Source organism: Puma concolor, chromosome E4 (assembly GCF_028749965.1).
Source record: "Puma concolor isolate L17-30 chromosome E4, mPumCon1.1.hap2, whole genome shotgun sequence".
Lineage (NCBI taxonomy): Eukaryota > Metazoa > Chordata > Mammalia > Carnivora > Felidae > Puma > Puma concolor.
Window position 1 is genome coordinate 39,443,290 of NC_141683.1, and position 18,613 is coordinate 39,461,902.

General features: G+C 41.0%; 1 protein-coding gene across 4 annotated transcripts in view; it reads right to left on the reverse strand.

The window, feature by feature from the left end:
• Positions 1–11,075: 11,075 nt before the first annotated feature.
• SPATA45 (spermatogenesis associated 45) overlaps positions 11,076–18,613 on the reverse strand; it is a 31,132-nt gene continuing 23,594 nt past the window's right edge. For all 4 annotated transcript variants that reach the window (XM_086694179.1, XM_086694180.1, XM_086694178.1 and 1 more), the window contains 2 exons: positions 16,736–17,047; positions 11,076–11,141 (listed from right to left, as the gene is read on the reverse strand). In XM_086694179.1, coding sequence (XP_086550305.1) covers positions 11,122–11,141; positions 16,736–17,009 — 294 coding nt within the window. In that variant the 5' untranslated portion in view covers positions 17,010–17,047 and the 3' untranslated portion in view covers positions 11,076–11,121. The remainder of the gene's footprint in view (positions 11,142–16,735; positions 17,048–18,613) is intronic.

Sequence of the window (18,613 nt, forward strand, 5' to 3'; positions counted from 1 at the left end):
TGACTTCCTACAAACTAGGTGATTTTACATAATCTTTAATATTTTGAAATTATTTATGTAGGATTCGAAACTAGTTCTAGGGCAGATGGCCCAAAGTGAACTAGACTAGCTAAGAAACCAAAGAGGGTGCTTCATGAGGAGCTTAACTGCCCATCAGCATCACGAGAGATGAAATTCCTTCATGTACTGGGAGGTTCCATTAAAATCGGACTTCGGAGCTCTCTTTCACCTCTGTATTTCTTCTGCCTATTTCCCACCCCTTCTGCCCACACCCCCTTTGTCCATATCTCACCTTTAAATCCTTTAAGACCCAGCTTACATGACTTTCCCTTGCCTGGTCATCCCAGCCAGACATGACCCCTCCCTCCAAATCGGGTAGCCACTTTCTTCATTTACTCCTCAATTTATTTGTTTCATTGATTACACAACAGTTCTTGAGCCCCTCCTTGTGTGTTTCCCACTAATCTAGGCCCATAGGCTACAGAGAGGAATGAGACATGGTCCTTGCCTTCAGTTCAAAATTTATAAAGTGGAAAAGTAATTTCAAAACTATGTTGAGAAGCACTATAATATAGGAGGAATAAAGTTCTATAAAACCAGTCTGATGACAACATGCATTACCTTTTACCTTTTTTTAAAGTTTATTCATTTATTTTTGAGGGAACGCAAGTGCAGGAGGGGCAGAGAGAGAGGAAGACAGAATTGCAAGCAGGCTCCATTCTGTGCAAAGCCCAAAGCGGGGCCGGAATCCGTGACCCATGAGATCATGACCTGAGCCAAGATCAAGATCAAGGACACTTCACCGACTGAGCCACCAAGGTGCTTCAACACACATTCCTTTTTACTAGGCTTACTTTGTGCATGTCTTTCAAATCTAAAGGTTGCGGACCATGTGAGAACTACTTTCTTTTTGCATCTTCTCTGTGGCCTGAAACAAGGTTTGCAATATCATATACTCTCACTTATCTTTTAAATGTGCAAATGGAGGCAGTAAGTCCAACTGACTGCAGCTGACAAGTCAGGTATGTTATCTTTCAATCTACTCTTTGAAATGGAGATCTCTTTTTTTTTTTTTAATGTTTATTTTTGAGAGAGAGACAGAGTGCAAGCAGGGGAGGGGCAGAGAGAGAGGGAGACACCGAATCCAAAACAGGCTCCAGGCTCTGAGCTGTCGGCACAGAGCCCTACACGGGGCTCGAACTCAACGAGCTGTGAGATCATGACCCGAGTCAAAGTCAGACACCCAACGGACTGAGCCACCCAGGCGTCCCAAAATGGAGATTTAATACTGTGTACCTTTTAGCTGGTTGGGTTTGTTTGTTTGTTGTTTTGTAGATGCATATTTTTCTCCTCCAGCCTATAAATGTATTTAATACTATTCAAAGATTTTCAAAGGTTAAACATTCTGAAAAATAGGAATAAACCCTTATGGTCTGGAAAAGCAAATCTTTTGTTCCTATAGGAACGCCCGCCCCCAGGTGAAAGGCAAAGAGGACTTTTCTTCTTCCCACACCCCAGCCCAAGCACATGGTGACTTTCCTTACTAAAAGAAACCTTTCTTATTCCAACTTTTGTCTTTTATTATTCTGGTAAGAATAAGATGAATATGTATCATTTTTTAAATTAAAAAAGAATACTCAATACCAGCTCTTTCTTTCATTATTATGCAACTAAATGTTCATTTGATCACTTTGCTGCTTGCTCTCTATCTCCCGCCCCCTTTTGGTCATAATCCTCCAGCCTATAGCTGTTGTGTGTTTCCTTTGCCTCTCCCAGATCCCTCTTCCAAACTAAACATAAGGGTCTTGGAGCACCTGAGTGGCTCAGTCAGTTAAGCGTCCCACTTGAGCCCCACATCAGGCTGTGTTGACAGTGTGAAGCCTGCTTGGGATTCTCTCTCCCTCTCCACTGTCTTTCTCTCAAAAGTAAATAAATAAACATTAAAAATGAAAAGTAGCGGGGCGCCTGGGTGGCGCAGTCGGTTAAGCGTCCGACTTCAGCCAGGTCACGATCTCGCGCTCCGTGAGTTCGAGCCCCGCGTCGGGCTCTGGGCTGATGGCTCAGAGCCTGGAGCCTGTTTCCGATTCTGTGTCTCCCTCTCTCTCTGCCCCTCCCCCGTTCATGTTCTGTCTCTCTCTGTCCCAAAAATAAATAAATGTTAAAAAAAAAAAAAAAAAAAAAAAAATGAAAAGTAGCATGTAGCTCTATTAAAAAAAAAAGTCTTTTTGTGTACTTGAGCTACACTCCTACTTCAGAGTTTAATTTTTTTATTTGCCCTTTCTTGCCCCTTTCATGCTTTTGATTGAATACTTCAGCATAGCAGATGTGAAGTGACATTTCATTTACAGGATCTGAGTAACTTAGAAAGGATTTCCAGAGACTGTTCTGTGCTTTTTTAGAGCTTAGCTTTTCAAGCATAAGCAAATCTCACTGTCCTTTTTATCATCCCCGGGGGGGGGGGGGGGGGGGGGGGATGGGCTAAATTTGTAAGGGGGCATTAAGGAAGACCCTTGTTGGGATGAGCACTGGGTGTTAAACATAGGAATGATAATGTATAATTTCTCGAATCTACTCCTAAAATCATTATTGCACTATTTGCTAACTAACTTGGATGTAAATTAAAAAAATAAATAATCGGGGCACCTGGGTGGCTCAGTCGGTTAAGTGTCCGACTTCGGCTCAGGACATGATCTCATGGTCCGTGAGTTCGAGCCCTCTGTGCTGACAGCTCAGAGCCTGGAGCCTGCTTCAGATTCTGTGTCTCCCTCTCTCTCTGCCCCTCCCCCGTTCATGCTCTGTCTCTCTCTGTCCCAAAAATAAATAAACGTTGAAAAAAAAATAGTTTAGTATAATAAATATGGAGAACCATGTATAGCATATAAGAGCAAAAAGTGTTAAAAGTTTAATGTCCTCCGTGGAGGACCTTTCTGTGGATTGCTCTGAAGCCCAAGTCATTTAAACAAATTGTATTAATGCTCACGGCTAATGTAGGATACATTTAGAATTATAATCCCCTGACTTCCATTCCAGCACTTTTTCCCAAATATCCCAGTACCTCCCAATTTGATCTCTGCATGAGTTTAACATCTTTCAAAAGCCATTCTCCAGGTATTACAAATTAAGAACTCTGAAACTGAGTGGATAGGCAGTGACTAAAGGAAGCAGTAGAAGAGAGAAGGGGTCTTCAGTTTCATATGGATGGACGTCTATCTTTTTTTGGCCATCGCACATGTGAATTCCTTTCTGTAGAGTATCTCTCACCTTAATATGCAGACTGCTTCCCACTACAGAGGTCCAAAATGCCAAGCAGTCACTTTCCAGCCTTCTTTGCCACCAAGACACTGATACTCTTACCCACCCTGGATTAAAATGATGCTAGGGGGGCGCCTGGGTGGCTCAGTCGGTTAAGCGTCCGACTTCAGCCAGGTCACGATCTCGCGGTCCGTGAGTTCGAGCCCCGCGTCGGGCTCTGGGCTGATGGCTCAGAGCCTGGAGCCTGTTTCCGATTCTGTGTCTCCCTCTCTCTCTGCCCCTCCCCCGTTCATGCTCTGTCTCTCTCTGTCCCAAAAATAAATAAACATTGAAAAAAAAAATTAAAAAAATAAAAAAAATAAAAAAAAATAAAATGATGCTAGGGACGTGAGGAGGCCAGGACTGATCCGACTCCGTTCTGGTGAGGGTGGGCAGTATAGCAGCAAATTTAGAGTCCAGTTTGGCAAGGTTGACAGTGTTCACTGCAGGGTCTGTGGCAGTGGTCTTTATGCTTTTAGTTCAGTGGCATGAATTTGGTTTTTTTCAGCCTTCTTGGAGATTTTATGAACCATCCAGTATCCTTTGGTAAGTTCATTTCCTTAAATTAGCCAAATTCAGTATCCATTGCTTATATCTTTAAAAACCCTGATCGATGAGAACATTGACGCCCTGAAGTTGTTGTCACCAAGAGACCCTTGGGGAAATGAAGGAAAAAAAAAAGAAGAGAAGGAAATCTGGGACTCATTACAGAGCCTGGAGAGCTTTCCAGGCAGCACATGTCCCGTTCATGCTAAGGGGTGAGACACTGGCAGTCCATAGCAGATGGTGGTTGATCTTGTGAAAGAATTTAAAAAAGACATTCTTAGGGCAAGAAGGATATATGTTGATTTGGGGGATAACACAAAGATATACTGCAGTAAACATTTTCTTTTCATCCACTTTTCCTGTACTTGTGAAATCTCTTACCTTTATGAGGCATAGCCCATCTTCCACCCTAGAAACTGAAAATGCACACTTGCTTTCCCAAATTTTCTTACAACTATGACAGTTACATGACCTAAGTTCCTCCAATAAGTTGCACCCAACCCAGACTTGGAAGCTGGATGGGATGTAAAGAAATTCAGGCCGTGTGGACGCCACGCCGCTGTGGGAGGTGACCTCTGTACCCAGATGAGGCAACGGTGCCATCGATTGTACTGCAGTATCCAGTATCCAAAGGCAGTGAGTCTTCATGTGCCTTGTGGCCCAATTTGGGCATTGTTTCTACAGAAACCTGGTTCTCTGGACTTCTTGCAGCTTGTGCGAGCTACCCAACATATTTAATAAATTCCTTGTCCGCTCAAATTATTCAAAGTTGGTTCTGTTTCTCGAAACTGAGGAATCTGACTGCTATAGTAGGCAGTGAGCCCACAAAACTCCACCATCTCCAAGTCCAAAACTTAACTTCCTTTCTTTCACTCCTGTCCTTGGCGTTTATGACTTCTTGCCCTTCTTGGCACTGATTCCCAGTTTTAAAATGTCAGGATGGGGAAGAAGCACGTTGAATTTAGCAGGACCCCCTTAACCTTAACCCCAGAGATGATCGTCAGTCATTAGCCCTGAGGGTTGGTCATGCCTTGCAGTTCGTTCATCAGTAGCCACAATTCAGTGCCTATTTATTAGTCCTTTTATAATGAAAGGACTCTTGTTGGGGATTCAGAAGAAAAGGCAGGAATTTATTTGGCTAGAAAGCATATACCCTTTGGAATCAGACAGAGGATTGAACCTATAAAGTTGTGTCCCCAAACCCTCCACAGAACAAGCCCTAACAGAAATTTTCCCCAATCTTCAAAGTTCACAAGAGATCTCCCTTCAGGCTCGCTTCTCAAGGCTCCTCTTTGGACTGAGGGTGTCTTACATGGCTACCCTCACCACCACAACAGAGGTCGTCAATGCAGTACTGTCACCAAACAAATTTCAAGTCCATCTTAACAGCCATTTAAGTACCTTCTGAAATCAGTAGCTCCCTATAGTGGAATTCTACACGTAAATCCATTTTCCTCCGCTTCTTCTGACTTTCTTATCTTGGGCCCAACTGGAGGTATTTATTATGAATAGAAGGTAAGGAGTCTAGAATTGTCATTGAAATATCTAAAAGTTTAAAAACTGTAGGTGTGTCTGGGTGGCTCAGTTGGTTAAGCATCCGACTTAGGCTCAGGTCATGATCTAGCAGTTTTGTGAGTTCGAACCCCGCATCGGGCTCTGTGCTGACAGCTCAGAGCCTGGAGCCTGCTTCAGATTCTGTGTCTCCCTCTCTCTCTACCCCTCCCCCACTCATGCTCTCTCTCTCTCTCTCTCTCTCTCTCTCTCTCTCTCTCTCAAAAATAAATAAACATTAAAAAAATTTTAAATATAGAGAGAAAACTTTTCATTGGTGAAATAAATGAGGCTCAGATATTTGGATTAGCTAGATATACAATTATTGCATGAGTTAGATTTTTAAATGGCTGAAAAAAATCAAAAGAATAATATTTCATAATATGTGAATATTATATGAAATTCGATTTCAGTGTCCATAAAGATTTACTGAAACACAGTTACACACTCACTCATTTCCAATGTCCGTGTTCATTCTACAGTGACAGAATTGGGTAGTTGCATCAGCGATCACATGGATGTAAAGACTAAAATACCTTTTAACCTTTTACAGAAAATGGTTTGCTGACCCCTGGCCTATACTTTTCAGAATGATGCCTGAGGCCTGGGATTTCTTCTAGTCTGGAATTCAGCTTCTAAAGAGGATCCTGTCACCTGAATTTAACTGCAAGTCTCACTCAGTCCCAGCTACACTGGTGGCTCTCATTCCTGCCTGGCAGAGGGGCTTTTAAAAAGTTCCCATGACCCAGGTCATTTAAGTGACAACTGCTGGAATCAAGGTCTAGGGAAATGAATTTTTGAAAAGCTCACTAGATGCTTCTGAGGTGCAGCCAAAGTTGAGAACCAGGTGCTAAAAACTGGAGTGACTCCAAGAAAGGCGTTTGTGGGCGTGCTTTAAACTGCAGTGCTTTTCAAACTTGAATGTATATAGAAGTCAACTGAGGATCTGGTTAAAGGACAGATTCCATTTCAGGAGAGCTGGGGTGATGGGGTCTAGGGCAGGCCCCCTAAAATATGCCACTCTGCAAGATTGATTATTTGGGTTATTTTGAATTCAAGTGACTTACGAAGCAGTGGTGCAGGAAGGACACTCTGAGCCCCCTGTGTCCCCCTGCAAGCAGGAAGTCAGTCTCCTGTGTGAAAGGTACCCTCCTGTACCAGTGGGTAAAGAGAACTCCTTATCACCAGAGTCTGGGAATGCAGCACAGAGAGGCTGTATAAACAGCACTTGTTTTTCCTTCACCAATTTACTACCCCAAGCCCAGACTTGTCTTGTCAATTCCTCACAAATTTCTTGTATCTGGTATAAAGGTATACACACTGACTGCTTCGCTCACTTCCCTTGAGTTTCATATTTTTGTGAACTCCCATATGAAATTAAATGTGTTTCTCTCCTGTTAACCTGTCTTAATTCATAATTATATTCATTATTAATAATAAACTGATTAGTAATATCAATTATCTAATGCATAGTTTAATAATTATTTAATAAAAATAATTTAGTGGATAAACAATATTTAGTAAATAAATCAATAGTATTAATATTGTTTATTAATGTTACTAAATATTGTTAATAATTGATTAATATGTCATTTAATTATTAAGCCAGCCAAAGTACCTAGAAAGGAAGAAAGGAAAGTTTTTCTCCCCTACACCTGAGATTTTGTATTTCAAAAAACTTCCAGATGTTACTGGTGCTGCTGGCCTATGGACCACACTTTGAGTAGTAAGGCAAGGGCAAGGACTTCACGAACTTATAGAACATGTTCCATGACTTATTTTTGCCTGCTTAGTAATATATAGTTGCATAACAGAGTTCTTTCTACTTTAGTTGACGCCTCTGAGGAGGCGACATGCTAGTTGAGTTGCTGAAGGTGACAAGGGGCCAGATCTGAGAAGAATGGGGAAAGAACTTCCCAGGCAGAGAGGAGCCAATGTGAAGTCTCTAAAGCAAGAAGGACTCACTTTTCAATGGCCTGTGTGAATATAGCGTGACAAATGTGATGCTCAGTTTGTTTCATTTTAGGGGAAGATAACATTTAAAAAGGGGATGCATCAGTTCATCCTTGAAATCAGTTCTTGAAATAGAAAATCTGAGGATATTACTCACCCTGTGCTCAAGGAAAAAAGAGAGTTGAGTCCCACGACTCAAATTTTGGGTGATTCTTTTTTTGTTTGTTTTAATGTTATTCATTTGAGAGAGAGAGAGAGTGTGAGAGAGAGAGCAGGGGAGGGGCACCAAGAGACTGAAGCAGGCTCCCCGTTGACAGCCGAGAGTCTGATGCGGGGCTTGAACTCATGAACCGTGAGATCATGACCTTAGCTGAAGTTGGACACTTAACGAATTGAGCCACTCAAGTGCCCCCATTTTTTGGGTGATTCTAACTCCAGTGTGATATCTGTCATTCATATTTTTCTCTAGAACAGCTCCACAAACTTATGCATGAGGAAGAGGTGACTGCAGTAAAAGAGGAATGATTTAAAAGAAATTTTCCACTAAAACCCCCAGGGAAACTTCCTTGGATTCTCTAGTCTCTGCTTCTCCTCTGGCACTGTAAGTGGAGTTGTTCACACTGTAGAAAGAAGAGTGAAGGTTTGGGCAATATTTTCATAACTGAGTGTCCTCAAACCTGTCCACCCACACCTCTTCATTCCCTGGGTTCACCATCCAACCCTTCTTGTTCTGAGGTCTTATTTAGCTGAGAGTCCTGGTTGGTGCTGCCTGGCTTCTGGTTCTGCCTGGCCCCTCTCTTTGGACACATCTGCAGTGCCAGAAAAGAGATGTAGCTCCCTTACTGTGGCCTGCAAGACCCTCTCCAGGGAAGAGGCATTGGATGTTGGCAGTGTTGGGATGCAAGAATTTTATTGTACCCTTCAAGATTCTTCTGGCTGGTCTAAGAATCAAATTGACATGAGACAGATTAATAGGAGAATATCAAATTTAATTATGTATGTACAGGGAATCCACATAAACACGAGAGATTCCAAAGACCAGCAAAATGAGGTATATATGTTCATCCTATACTAAGGAGAAAGGGGTGGGGGACTGGAACTTCAAAGAGAAGGAAAGCAATTCACGGGAAGATGAATTGGGCCATACAGAAATAATGAGACACAAAGAGGAATTGTAGCAGACTTTTCTAGGTTCCTCCCTCTTCCAAACCTAGTTCATATTACACAGTAGTTATTGATGGTGATAGCTCTCTTCCTGGAGCAGGTCATCTGTCTAAATTCCTTCAGGCAGTTAGGGGGAGGGTCAAAGTTTCTTCTTGAGTCTTTTGGGCCTTGATGGTTTTCAGCTCAGAATAATCTATGTGCCAAAATAGCACATCTTAGGACAACTCATTCTGAACCCCAACAGCAGCTTCAACAGCAATAGTGGGCCATACCAATGTCTTTTCTGGAGTCTTGGAGGTGCCACAGGAAGACTTCCTGCACAAACATTAGTGGCCTTGACTTGGAAAGTTCTTGACTTCTCTCGAGAGGAAGAGAGAGAGGGAGAGTCAGAGGGAGAATCTGCAGACAGCTCTACAGGGAGCCAGAGGAGAAAAGGGGGAAAATGCTGGTCCCCACATGTTTATTAGGGAACACGTGCATCAACAGATATGAAACATTCCTGGGAGGGGGAAGAGGAGGTGGCTGGACTTCTTGTGATTTCAGGTAGGTTCAGAGTCCAAGATATATATGGTCTTGTGACATTTTGGTTTTTGGTTTTAGCCCTTGGCTGTTGTATAGAGGGTGTATAGAGGAGGAGGCTGTGGAAACACCTATTAGGGAAAGAGGCTGGGGTAGGGATGGCTTCCAGGAGACGGTGGTGATTCCAGGAATCAGGGGAAGGAGGGACAACAGAATAAAGCAAAGAACCACTAATAATTCCTTAAAACCAGAGGTGCCTAGGAGAGAAGGTAGGACAGGATGACAGAGGAATGAGGTTAGAAAGGTTGTTAATTGTATAATTCATAACCTGACACTCCTTTACTATGTGTTTATTCCCCAGGATTCATCTTAGATTGGACCCAAGGAATAATGTTTTACCTGATGGTCTTTATTTGGGCTGCTAGGTGCTGGGAGATAATTCTCCATAGGTCTCTCACATTTCTGCATGTCTTGGGAGCAGAGGCACTGATAGCTTTTGTTCTAGACTATCTCTTCAAGGATGTTTGTAGTCAAGGACCTTGGATGACAGAAATAATGTCTCTCACTGTAACAGAGGGCAGGTTTATTTACCGTGCAGTATAACAAGGGTTGGGTTTCTTAAGTGCAGGGGTCCTTGGGTGTGAGGCAAAACCTCTGTGTGTGGCATTATCTGAACAGTTTCCCATCGCCTTGAAGGGGGTGGGGAAGTGCAAGGGGGGACCAACCTAAACATGAGGCTTGTGCTACTTGCTGTGCTCTGCGTAATAGAGTCTTTTGCCTCAGAGTCAGGAGTCTTCTGTCCTCTGTCAACGCTCATGAAGCTTGGTAGGCTAACACTTCATAGCTCGTGACACTAGGTGTTTGCTTTTTGAGAAGCAAAAAATTAGTTTTGAGTCTGGCTTTTTACTGCACTCTCAGAGGTAATGAATCCTGTCCGCTGTGCCCTTGCGTAGCCCTAGCTGAGGTAGGATTTAGGCCAGTAGGATCCATATCCCTTCCAATATTAAAACGCCTTGGCTTATGAATCTGAGCTTTCTGTGGAGGCAAAGGGCCACCAAATACAAGGTGAATATTTCACTGATGTAGAGACAAATGCCAAGAAGCCAGGCAGTGCTTGGCTTACCAAATAGAATAGAAGAGGCTGTTACCTCAAACTACCACAAGGAACACAAGCCAGGTTAAAATTTAAAAATTAGTCTGCTATGCAGGAAATAATGACACAAAGGTGACATTAGCCAAGTAGGATTTGGCCACGAGATGACTCTAGCAATGCCCACTTTGGGGATGGGCAATGAAATAGGACAAATTCTCTATAGGTACCTAATATTACCTTCTCAAGTAGGTACTTATTCAAATTACCAAAATGGTAGCTTTAACAGAGTAAGTTAATGCAATTTAGCAATAGAAGCAAGCATTGACTTTAGCCTTCAACTTGATTAGTAGAATTGGTCAACATATTCTACTAATTTCAGAAACAAACTATTTAAACATTTTAGGTTAGGGGTGCCTGGCTGGCTCAGTTGGAAGAGCATGCGACTCTTGATCTTGGGTCATGGGTTTGAGTCCCATGTTAGGTGTAGAGATTACTTAGATAATAAATAAACTTCTAAAAATTTAAAAGAGAAGATCACTGTAAACTATCTTCATCTTTGAAACTATCTTTAATCACTTAAAACCTCTTCAAAACATCTAAGTCTAAATAAAGGGATGGAATGAATAAAAATATGTTTTATGTGGAGTGCTTGGTGGCTCAGGTGGTTGGGCGTCCACTTTGCTCAGGTCATGATCTCACAGACTGTGAGTTCAAGCCCCACATCAGGCTCTGTGCTGACAGCTCAGAGCCTGGAGCCTGCTTTAGATTCTGTGCCTCCCTCTCTCTCTGCCCCTCCCCCACCCATGCTCTGTCTCTCTCTCCTTCAGAAATAAACATTTAAAAATTTTTTAAAAATATATATGTGTTTTATGTGACAATAAAATGTTTTCTTGGTGATCTGATTAATGATTTTTTGTTTCTTTTATAATTAATGTTTGTAAATAAGACAGACATTGAAGAAGGATCAGACAGGTTGTATTTCTGTGTGTCTCTGGAGATACACTTTATCCAAATATGGCATTATCTGAAAAATAAAAAATCAGAAGTATTTGTTATACCACGTACACTACATTTTATAGTTCCAAAATAACCCTGAGGGCAGACAGGATGAGTACTGCTTCACAGGTAAAAAAAATAAGGCTTAGAAACACTAAGTGACTAAAAGCGTGAGACTAGTCAATGGCAGAAGCAGAACTTGAATCCAAATGCAATGTACTGAATGTCTGTGTCCTCCTGCCCACATTCCTATGTTGAAGCCCTAATCACAATGTGATGGAGTCAAGACATGGGGGCTTTGGGAGGTAATTAAATCACATGAGTGGAGTCCTCATAAATGGGATTAGCGCTCTTAGAAGTAGAAATCAAAGAGCCAGCTAGCTCCTTCTGCCATGTGACAACACAGCAAGAAAACAGCCCCCCGTGAGCCAGAGAGAGGGCATTTGTCAAGAACCCCACTGTGCTGGCATCCCGAAATCAGGCTTCCAGCCTCCAGAACTGTGAGAAATGAACGTTTGCTGTTTAAGCCACCCTGTCTGTTGTAACTGGTTATAACAACCTGAACCAAAATACCTGCATCTTCTGTTTTGAAGGCTTGTATGTTTACGTAAGACTGTCCCTCTTTTGGCTTCCACATCTCCAACTAGAAGACTGAAAAGAGTTTGGAGATCTCTGGCTAAGAAAACTCATTCCCTGGTCTATCATTCACTATTATAGAAGCAAAGAGGAGTGCCCAGAAGTCCCAAGTGCTCTTAGAAAAATCCCCAACACTTCTCATCCTTAACACTCATGGCCTGACCACCGCTTGAGACCATGAAGACCAATCTCATTCTGTTCCTTTTCCCTGTTTACTTTGGCTACCTCCAGAAGCCAGGAGTTCTGAGAGAGAGAGAAACCAAGAAACAGACTCTTCACTGTAAAGAACAAACTGACAGTTACGTTACCAGCTGGGAGGTGAGTGGGGGATGGGTCAAATAGGTGATGGGGATTAAAAAGCACACTTAGCACGATGAAAATAATAAGAATAAGAATAACAAAATAAAAACAAAGGGGGAAACAAAGAAGCCAGGAGTTCTGGGTTGTCCCACGTGCCCCGGATGCCAACCCCATGCTCTGGGAGCCCATGCATCCCTTCCCTAGCACTTCCCATCCTCCTGCTTTATGTTTCCCCATAGCACTTACCCACTTATAATACGTGCATCTATCCACTCAAATACCCACTGAAATCTAAGTTTTATAAGGCGGATTTTTTCTCTATCACTGTATTGCCAAGCACATAGAGTAGTGCCTGACAGAAAGTAGATACTCCTAAAAATTTGCTGAATGAATGTGTTTCTTCCTCTAACACAGGTACGTATAAAGGAAAAGAGTAAAGTGCTTTCTAATTCTTACTGTATACATCCTGGGGTGCCTGGGTGGCTCAGTTGCCTAAGCATCTGACTTTAGCTCAGGTCATGATGTCACGGTTCATGGGTTCGAGCATCACGTCAGGCTCTGTGCTGACAGCTCGGAGTCTGCTTCAGATTCTGTGTCTCCCTCTCTCTCTGCCCCTCCCCCACTCATGCTCTGTCTCTCTCTCTCTCTCTCTCTCTCTCTCTCTCTCAAAAATAAAATAAAACATTAAAAAATTTTAATTATTGTATAGGTCCAGCAAAACATACCTTCTTATTATCCTCTTCCATTTCTAAAGATTATTCTACAGCAACAAATGTGCCCCGGGAGACTCTAAGTTTGTGAGCCATTGCCCAAGGGCACGACTATGGGTCTCAAGAGGAATGAGGTAAGATTTACCATTATTTCTGGAAAAATACATACTATGTCCTAATATTTATTCAACTACCAAATGAATATTTTCTATGTGCCTAATTTATGTCTGACACCATTCTTGGAATAGAATGGACAAAGCAGTGAAAAAACAGACATCATCTCTGCTTAACCCTGCAGAGGAAAAGAAAGCCAGGTATGGTATTGCAGGATATTGGAGAGTTCTTTAAAAGTGTTTTTTTTTTTAATTTGAGAGAGAGAGAATGCGCAGGGGAGGAGCAGAGAGAGAGAGGGGGACAGAGGACCCAAAGCGGACTCTTGTGTTGACAGCAGAGAGCCTAATGTGAGGCTCGAATTCCTGAACTGGGATATTGTGACCTGAGGCACAGTCAGAAGCTTAACTGACTGAGCCACCCAGGTGCCCCAGGATATTGGAGAGTTCTATTTATATAGGATAGTTTCTGATTAATTGGATTTTGAACAAAGATCTGAATAAAGTGAGGGAAAGAGAGAGAACTCCAGGCAGAGGGAACAGCATGTGCCAAGTCCCTGAGATGGGAACCAGAATGTTATGGACCAGGAACAGGAAGAAAGCCATGGTAGTTAAGTGAAATGAGGCCAGGGACAGTGGAGAGATAAGGATGAAGAGATAATTAGGGGCTTGTTCATTGAGAGCCTATAAGCACAGGAGAAGGTGTGTGGATTTCACCTAAGTGTGCTGTGAGACCGTAGACCAGTTTTGAGCAATGAATAATGTATCTAATACATGTTTTAAAAAGATCACTCAGGCTGTTGTGTAAAGAAGTGTGGGAGGCAGCAAGCACAGAGGCGGGAGGACAGCTGGCAGGCTGTACTTTGGGAGAGAGATGATTATGGATTGAATCAGGGTGATAGTGGTCAGATTCAGGACTGATTTTGAAGGAACAATTGATAGGACTTCCAGACAGATTGGATGTGGAATGTGGGACAAAGAAGAGTGTCAGACTCTGACACTATCCTAGATATCTGACACAAAAATCCTAGATTTTTGACCATTTTCTGAAATGAGGAGGGGGAAGGGGTGAGTATGTATGTTTGGGGGCAGAGGATAGGAATTCTTTTCGGCAATGGTAAATTTGAGATACCAAGTAGAGGTAGAAGTCCTCATGGATGCGTTTCAAACTCAGGAGAAAAGTCAAGGCCAGAAATAGAAATGTGGGAGTCATCAGAATTAGGATGGTATTTTTAGGTCCTGTAACAGGTTGAAGACCAGCAAACTGTCGCGTTGAGATCACCTAAAAACTAAGTGTAGTTGATCAGAAGCAGGTAATCTTATCTAAAAAGGATGTTATTTTACAGTTAATGGTGTTTATCATTTAATTGAGTACATATTTGTGAATGGTTTACTGGAGTAATATGTTCATCATGTTTTATAAGTAATGTCCCATCTCCTTATTTTACAAATGAGGATTTTCTCTTTGCATCTGTTGGCTTCCTGGGGGAGGGGGTACTCTCTGATATATATCTGTGTTCTCAGTTTAGTGTGGCAGGGCCAAACTTTTGGTTTGGAATGGGGCAAGTTCTCTCTTGGGGTGAGTTCACCGTTCACTGCTTTTAAGCTAGTTTCTCCAATATAAATAGTTTTCCAGTAACAAAGCCAACATTTTAACCTCCATCTATCTGTCAATTGATATAAACTCAGGAACAGAAGGGTCTTATTGTTGACCTTTTCAAACCTTAACAGTATTCAGAATAAAGTATACATTCAAAAAAATGTTAGCACCCTTCTCTATATCCATGCACTTTCTACTTGTGGAAATAAAAAATAAATAAGCCCCAATATCTCTTATTTATCCTTGACGAAAATTAAAGTTGAAGCCAAAGACCTTGATTTTTAATTAGAGATTAATGAGAAAACCATGGGAAAAAAATCTAATAAGCTTGAGAATAAACAGCACCGGGTCAGTAATTACCTACCATTTGTTCAAACAAGTGTGTCTCAACCTTTTTGGTCTCAAGATCCATTATATTCCTACAAATTATTGAAGACTTTATCAAGGTTTTGTTCATGGGTGTTGTACCTCTCAATAGTTACATTAGAAAGGTAAACTGAGGGAAAAAAATTAAAATTAAGAATACAAGCCCACATTCCATTTAATGGTCAGAAGAACGATGTGACTGCACATCACATTGCTTCTGGAAAACTCCAATGTACTCCCATGAGAGTAAAAAAGGCAAATAATATCTCAGCATCCTCATGAAAACTTTGACCCTGTGGGTTCCTGAAAAGACCTGAATACTCAGTGGTTCCCACACCACCATTCAAGAATTAATAGTTTAGACTAAAAAAGAAAAAGCATGCATTTACATGCTAATTACCAGAACATTTCAATTAAGTCCATGCTTATTCTGTATCTTGTCATCATAAAGTTGAATTTCTATTTAAGCCTGTTTATTTAAAAGAACAAAGAGCTTTTCTGCAAGATTTAATGTTCCAGAATTATTGGCTTATAACTTTGGTATCATTAATATTGGTTATGGAAATTATATTTGTTAGACTCTGTTTTGTAGAAAACCATGTGTATTCGTGTAAAATGGTAAACTGTGTTTGTTATAGAAGGTGGATATCACCCTCCACTATTAAGCTTGTGAGCCTAACCAATTCTATGTGGTTTAACTCATAACTAGTACTGAGTAATTCAAGCAGAATAAAAGATTATGCAGATTCACTTAGAATTAGGAACACTAAAGGCCCTTGTAAAGAATTATTTTTTGAGTAAAATTAACACATGGCTGTTACAGATTAACTTTAAAGCACAATGGAGAATCTCAGTTTTCTTTTTTTTTTTAATTTTTTAATGTTTTTATTTATTTTTGAGAGAGAGAGAGCACAAGTGGGGAAGGGGCAGAGAGAAAGGGAGACACAGAATCTGAAGCAGGCTCCAGGCTCTGAGCTGTCAGCACAGAGCCCGACGCGGGGCTCGAACCCACGAACTGCGAGATCACGACCTGAGCCGAAGTCAGATGCTTAACCAGCTGAGCCACCCAGGCACCCCAAGAATGTCAGTTTTCATTGTCACACTGTATCACCCTTTTTACACCACTTACCAAGAGCATGGGGGTAAATGTAAAGTCATCAAAGAAGTTAAATCTCCAAAATACTGATTTTTCTTGTTGCAGATCTAACTTAATCGCGTGTTGTTTGTATTTAATACAATTACACTCTACTTTATTTTTTTTTAAACGTGAAAAAAATGCCATCAGTTGCTTGTCTTGACTTGGAGACAAGTATTCACAATCAAAAATGGTTACTCTTTCTCTTCCTCCTCCTGCAAAATAATACTACCACCACCATCAACCCCCACACCAACCTCCCTCCACATTGTATTATTGTTAATCAGGGCTTTTTGTTTGATATTTGTCATCAAAATCATTTCCATTGTATCTCAATTTTGTACATGAAATTTTTGCACAGGCAACAAATTGGTGAGATAGGTAGTCTCTGGAGCTTTTGTGGGCTATTATAATTATCTATAACAACTTCTCTCAAAATATGGTTCTCAGGCCTTCAGCATCAAAATTCCCTTAGCCTGATGAAAACACGGATTCTAGGACCAAAGGAGGGCCTACGGAATGAGTCAGTCTAGAGGTGGAGCTCAGGATTCTGGAAGCACAAGAAAAAGAAAATCTCTGGTCTACAGCAGATCTTACATCCACTAACCTAGTCTACTGATGCTTTTCACCTCAGACAGACCTCCTTTAAACTGTCCCAGAACGATACTTACTGAACCTCTCTCTACCCCAGAAATTCTCCTCAAGTTTATATATAAATCCCTCCTGTCAGTTGGGGATGGAATCCTACCATACATAACAACTTACTTTTTGCAGGAAAGTGCTTTTTCTCGGTGTGAACCAGGAGACTCAGTGTGACCCAGGAGCTCCTGCCACTGTCAGGAACGGGTTCTTTGATTTGGGTGTGAGTAAAGGACTGGTAGGCACCACTGAAATGCCTCTTTTGAACTCTCAATAAACTGACTTGATTGCTTCTTTCCACAAAGCAGTTGGAGTCACGCTTTTCGTTTATCTCCTCCAGATGTTTTTTGCTAGCTTTAAGTTTTTTAATGATTTCATTGGTTCTGTTTTTAGAGGTCATTATGGTGACAAACTAATCGTCAAGGGATTCTTAGTATCCTGAAACAAATGAAAAAATACAATCAGTTGCTGCTTGACCTAGCAGCCAGTATTCACCATCAGGTTTTTACCAGTTCTTTCTTCTCCTCCTGTAAAATACCACCACCACTGTGCCCCTGACCCCACATCTCATTCCATTTTTATTATTGTTTCCTAAGGTCTTTTTGTTTTTTGATGTTTCTTCGAAGGAAAAAAAAAATCATAAAAAAGAGGATTGTAGTAAGAAAAGATATTTTGTTTTTGAAATTGATACTATGTATTGATTCTTGCTTTTAGGAACTCTCATTGTTTCTTTTGATTATAAAAATAATACATAGTCATTGTAGACAATTAAGAAAATACAGAAAAGCATAAGGTAGACAAGGTAAAAATCACTCTTGAACATTGTCTAGAGACAATGAAATTAACATTTTGGATGTTTCTTTCCCAATAAATATCTAAAGGGATTTTATTATAAAAAGTGCGGGGATGGGGCCCTGGGTGGCTCAGTCGGTTAAGTGTCCAACTTTGGCTTAGGCCATAATCTCGTGGTTCATGGGTTCGAGCCCCGTGTCAGGTTCTTTGCTGACAACTCAGAGCCTGGACCCTGCTTCACATTCTGTGTCTCCCTCTTCTCTGCACCTCCCCTGCTTGTGCTCTGTCTCTCTCTCCCAAGAATAAATAAACATTAAAAAAAAAAAGTACAAGGGCGCCTGGGTGGTTCAGTCAGTTAAGCATCTGACTCTTAATTTCAGCTCAGGGTTGTGAGATTCAGCCCTGTGTTAGGCTCTGCACTGGGCATGGAACGTGCTAAAGATTTTCTCTCTCTCCTTCTCCCTCTGCTCCTTCCCTGCTCATTCTCTCTCTCTCTCTTTCTCCTACTCTCAAAATAAATCAATATTTATTTTAAAAAGTACAGAAAAAAGACATTAAATTGGCTATGGCAGGACATGAACTTAAAAACTAAAGTGTTGTTAAGTATTTAGGAAGAATTTGCTTGTTAGGGCTATAAATTTGTCTTTTCAAGCATGTGAAGTACTTAAAAAATCAAATATGTTAAATTTATGAAAGAAGTTTAAAATATTTAAAGTATTAGCTAAGTTTGTAAATGGACTAATTACTTAGAGGTGTTTAGTATTTTCAACTTGAATTAACTGAACATTAATTTCAGAGAAAGTGAGGGTGATCAGAATTTAAACTTTTTAAATTATATCTCCTCTAACACTTTGATTGTTTATCCTGCCTAGGAGATGTACAAATGAAATCAAATTGGGACATGACTAAAGAAAAAGAAAAGAAAACAAGGTAATTGTCTCTTATGTACTTTCAAGCTGAATTTATATTCTGTTAAAAGCCCATTATATATGTTTACTGCAAATGAAATCTAGACGTGTTAGTTAAAAGCTCACTGAGGAGATCACAAAATTTAAATTCTCATTACAAATTACCTGGAAACTGGAGCCAACTAAAATTAGACACAGTAAGAGTCTAACAGTAAGAGCATGAAGTTTTGAGTCCGATTTGGTCCCTATTCAAGCTACGCTCACTGTATGACTGCAGTTAAGTTACCTTCTCTGGGCACTCAGT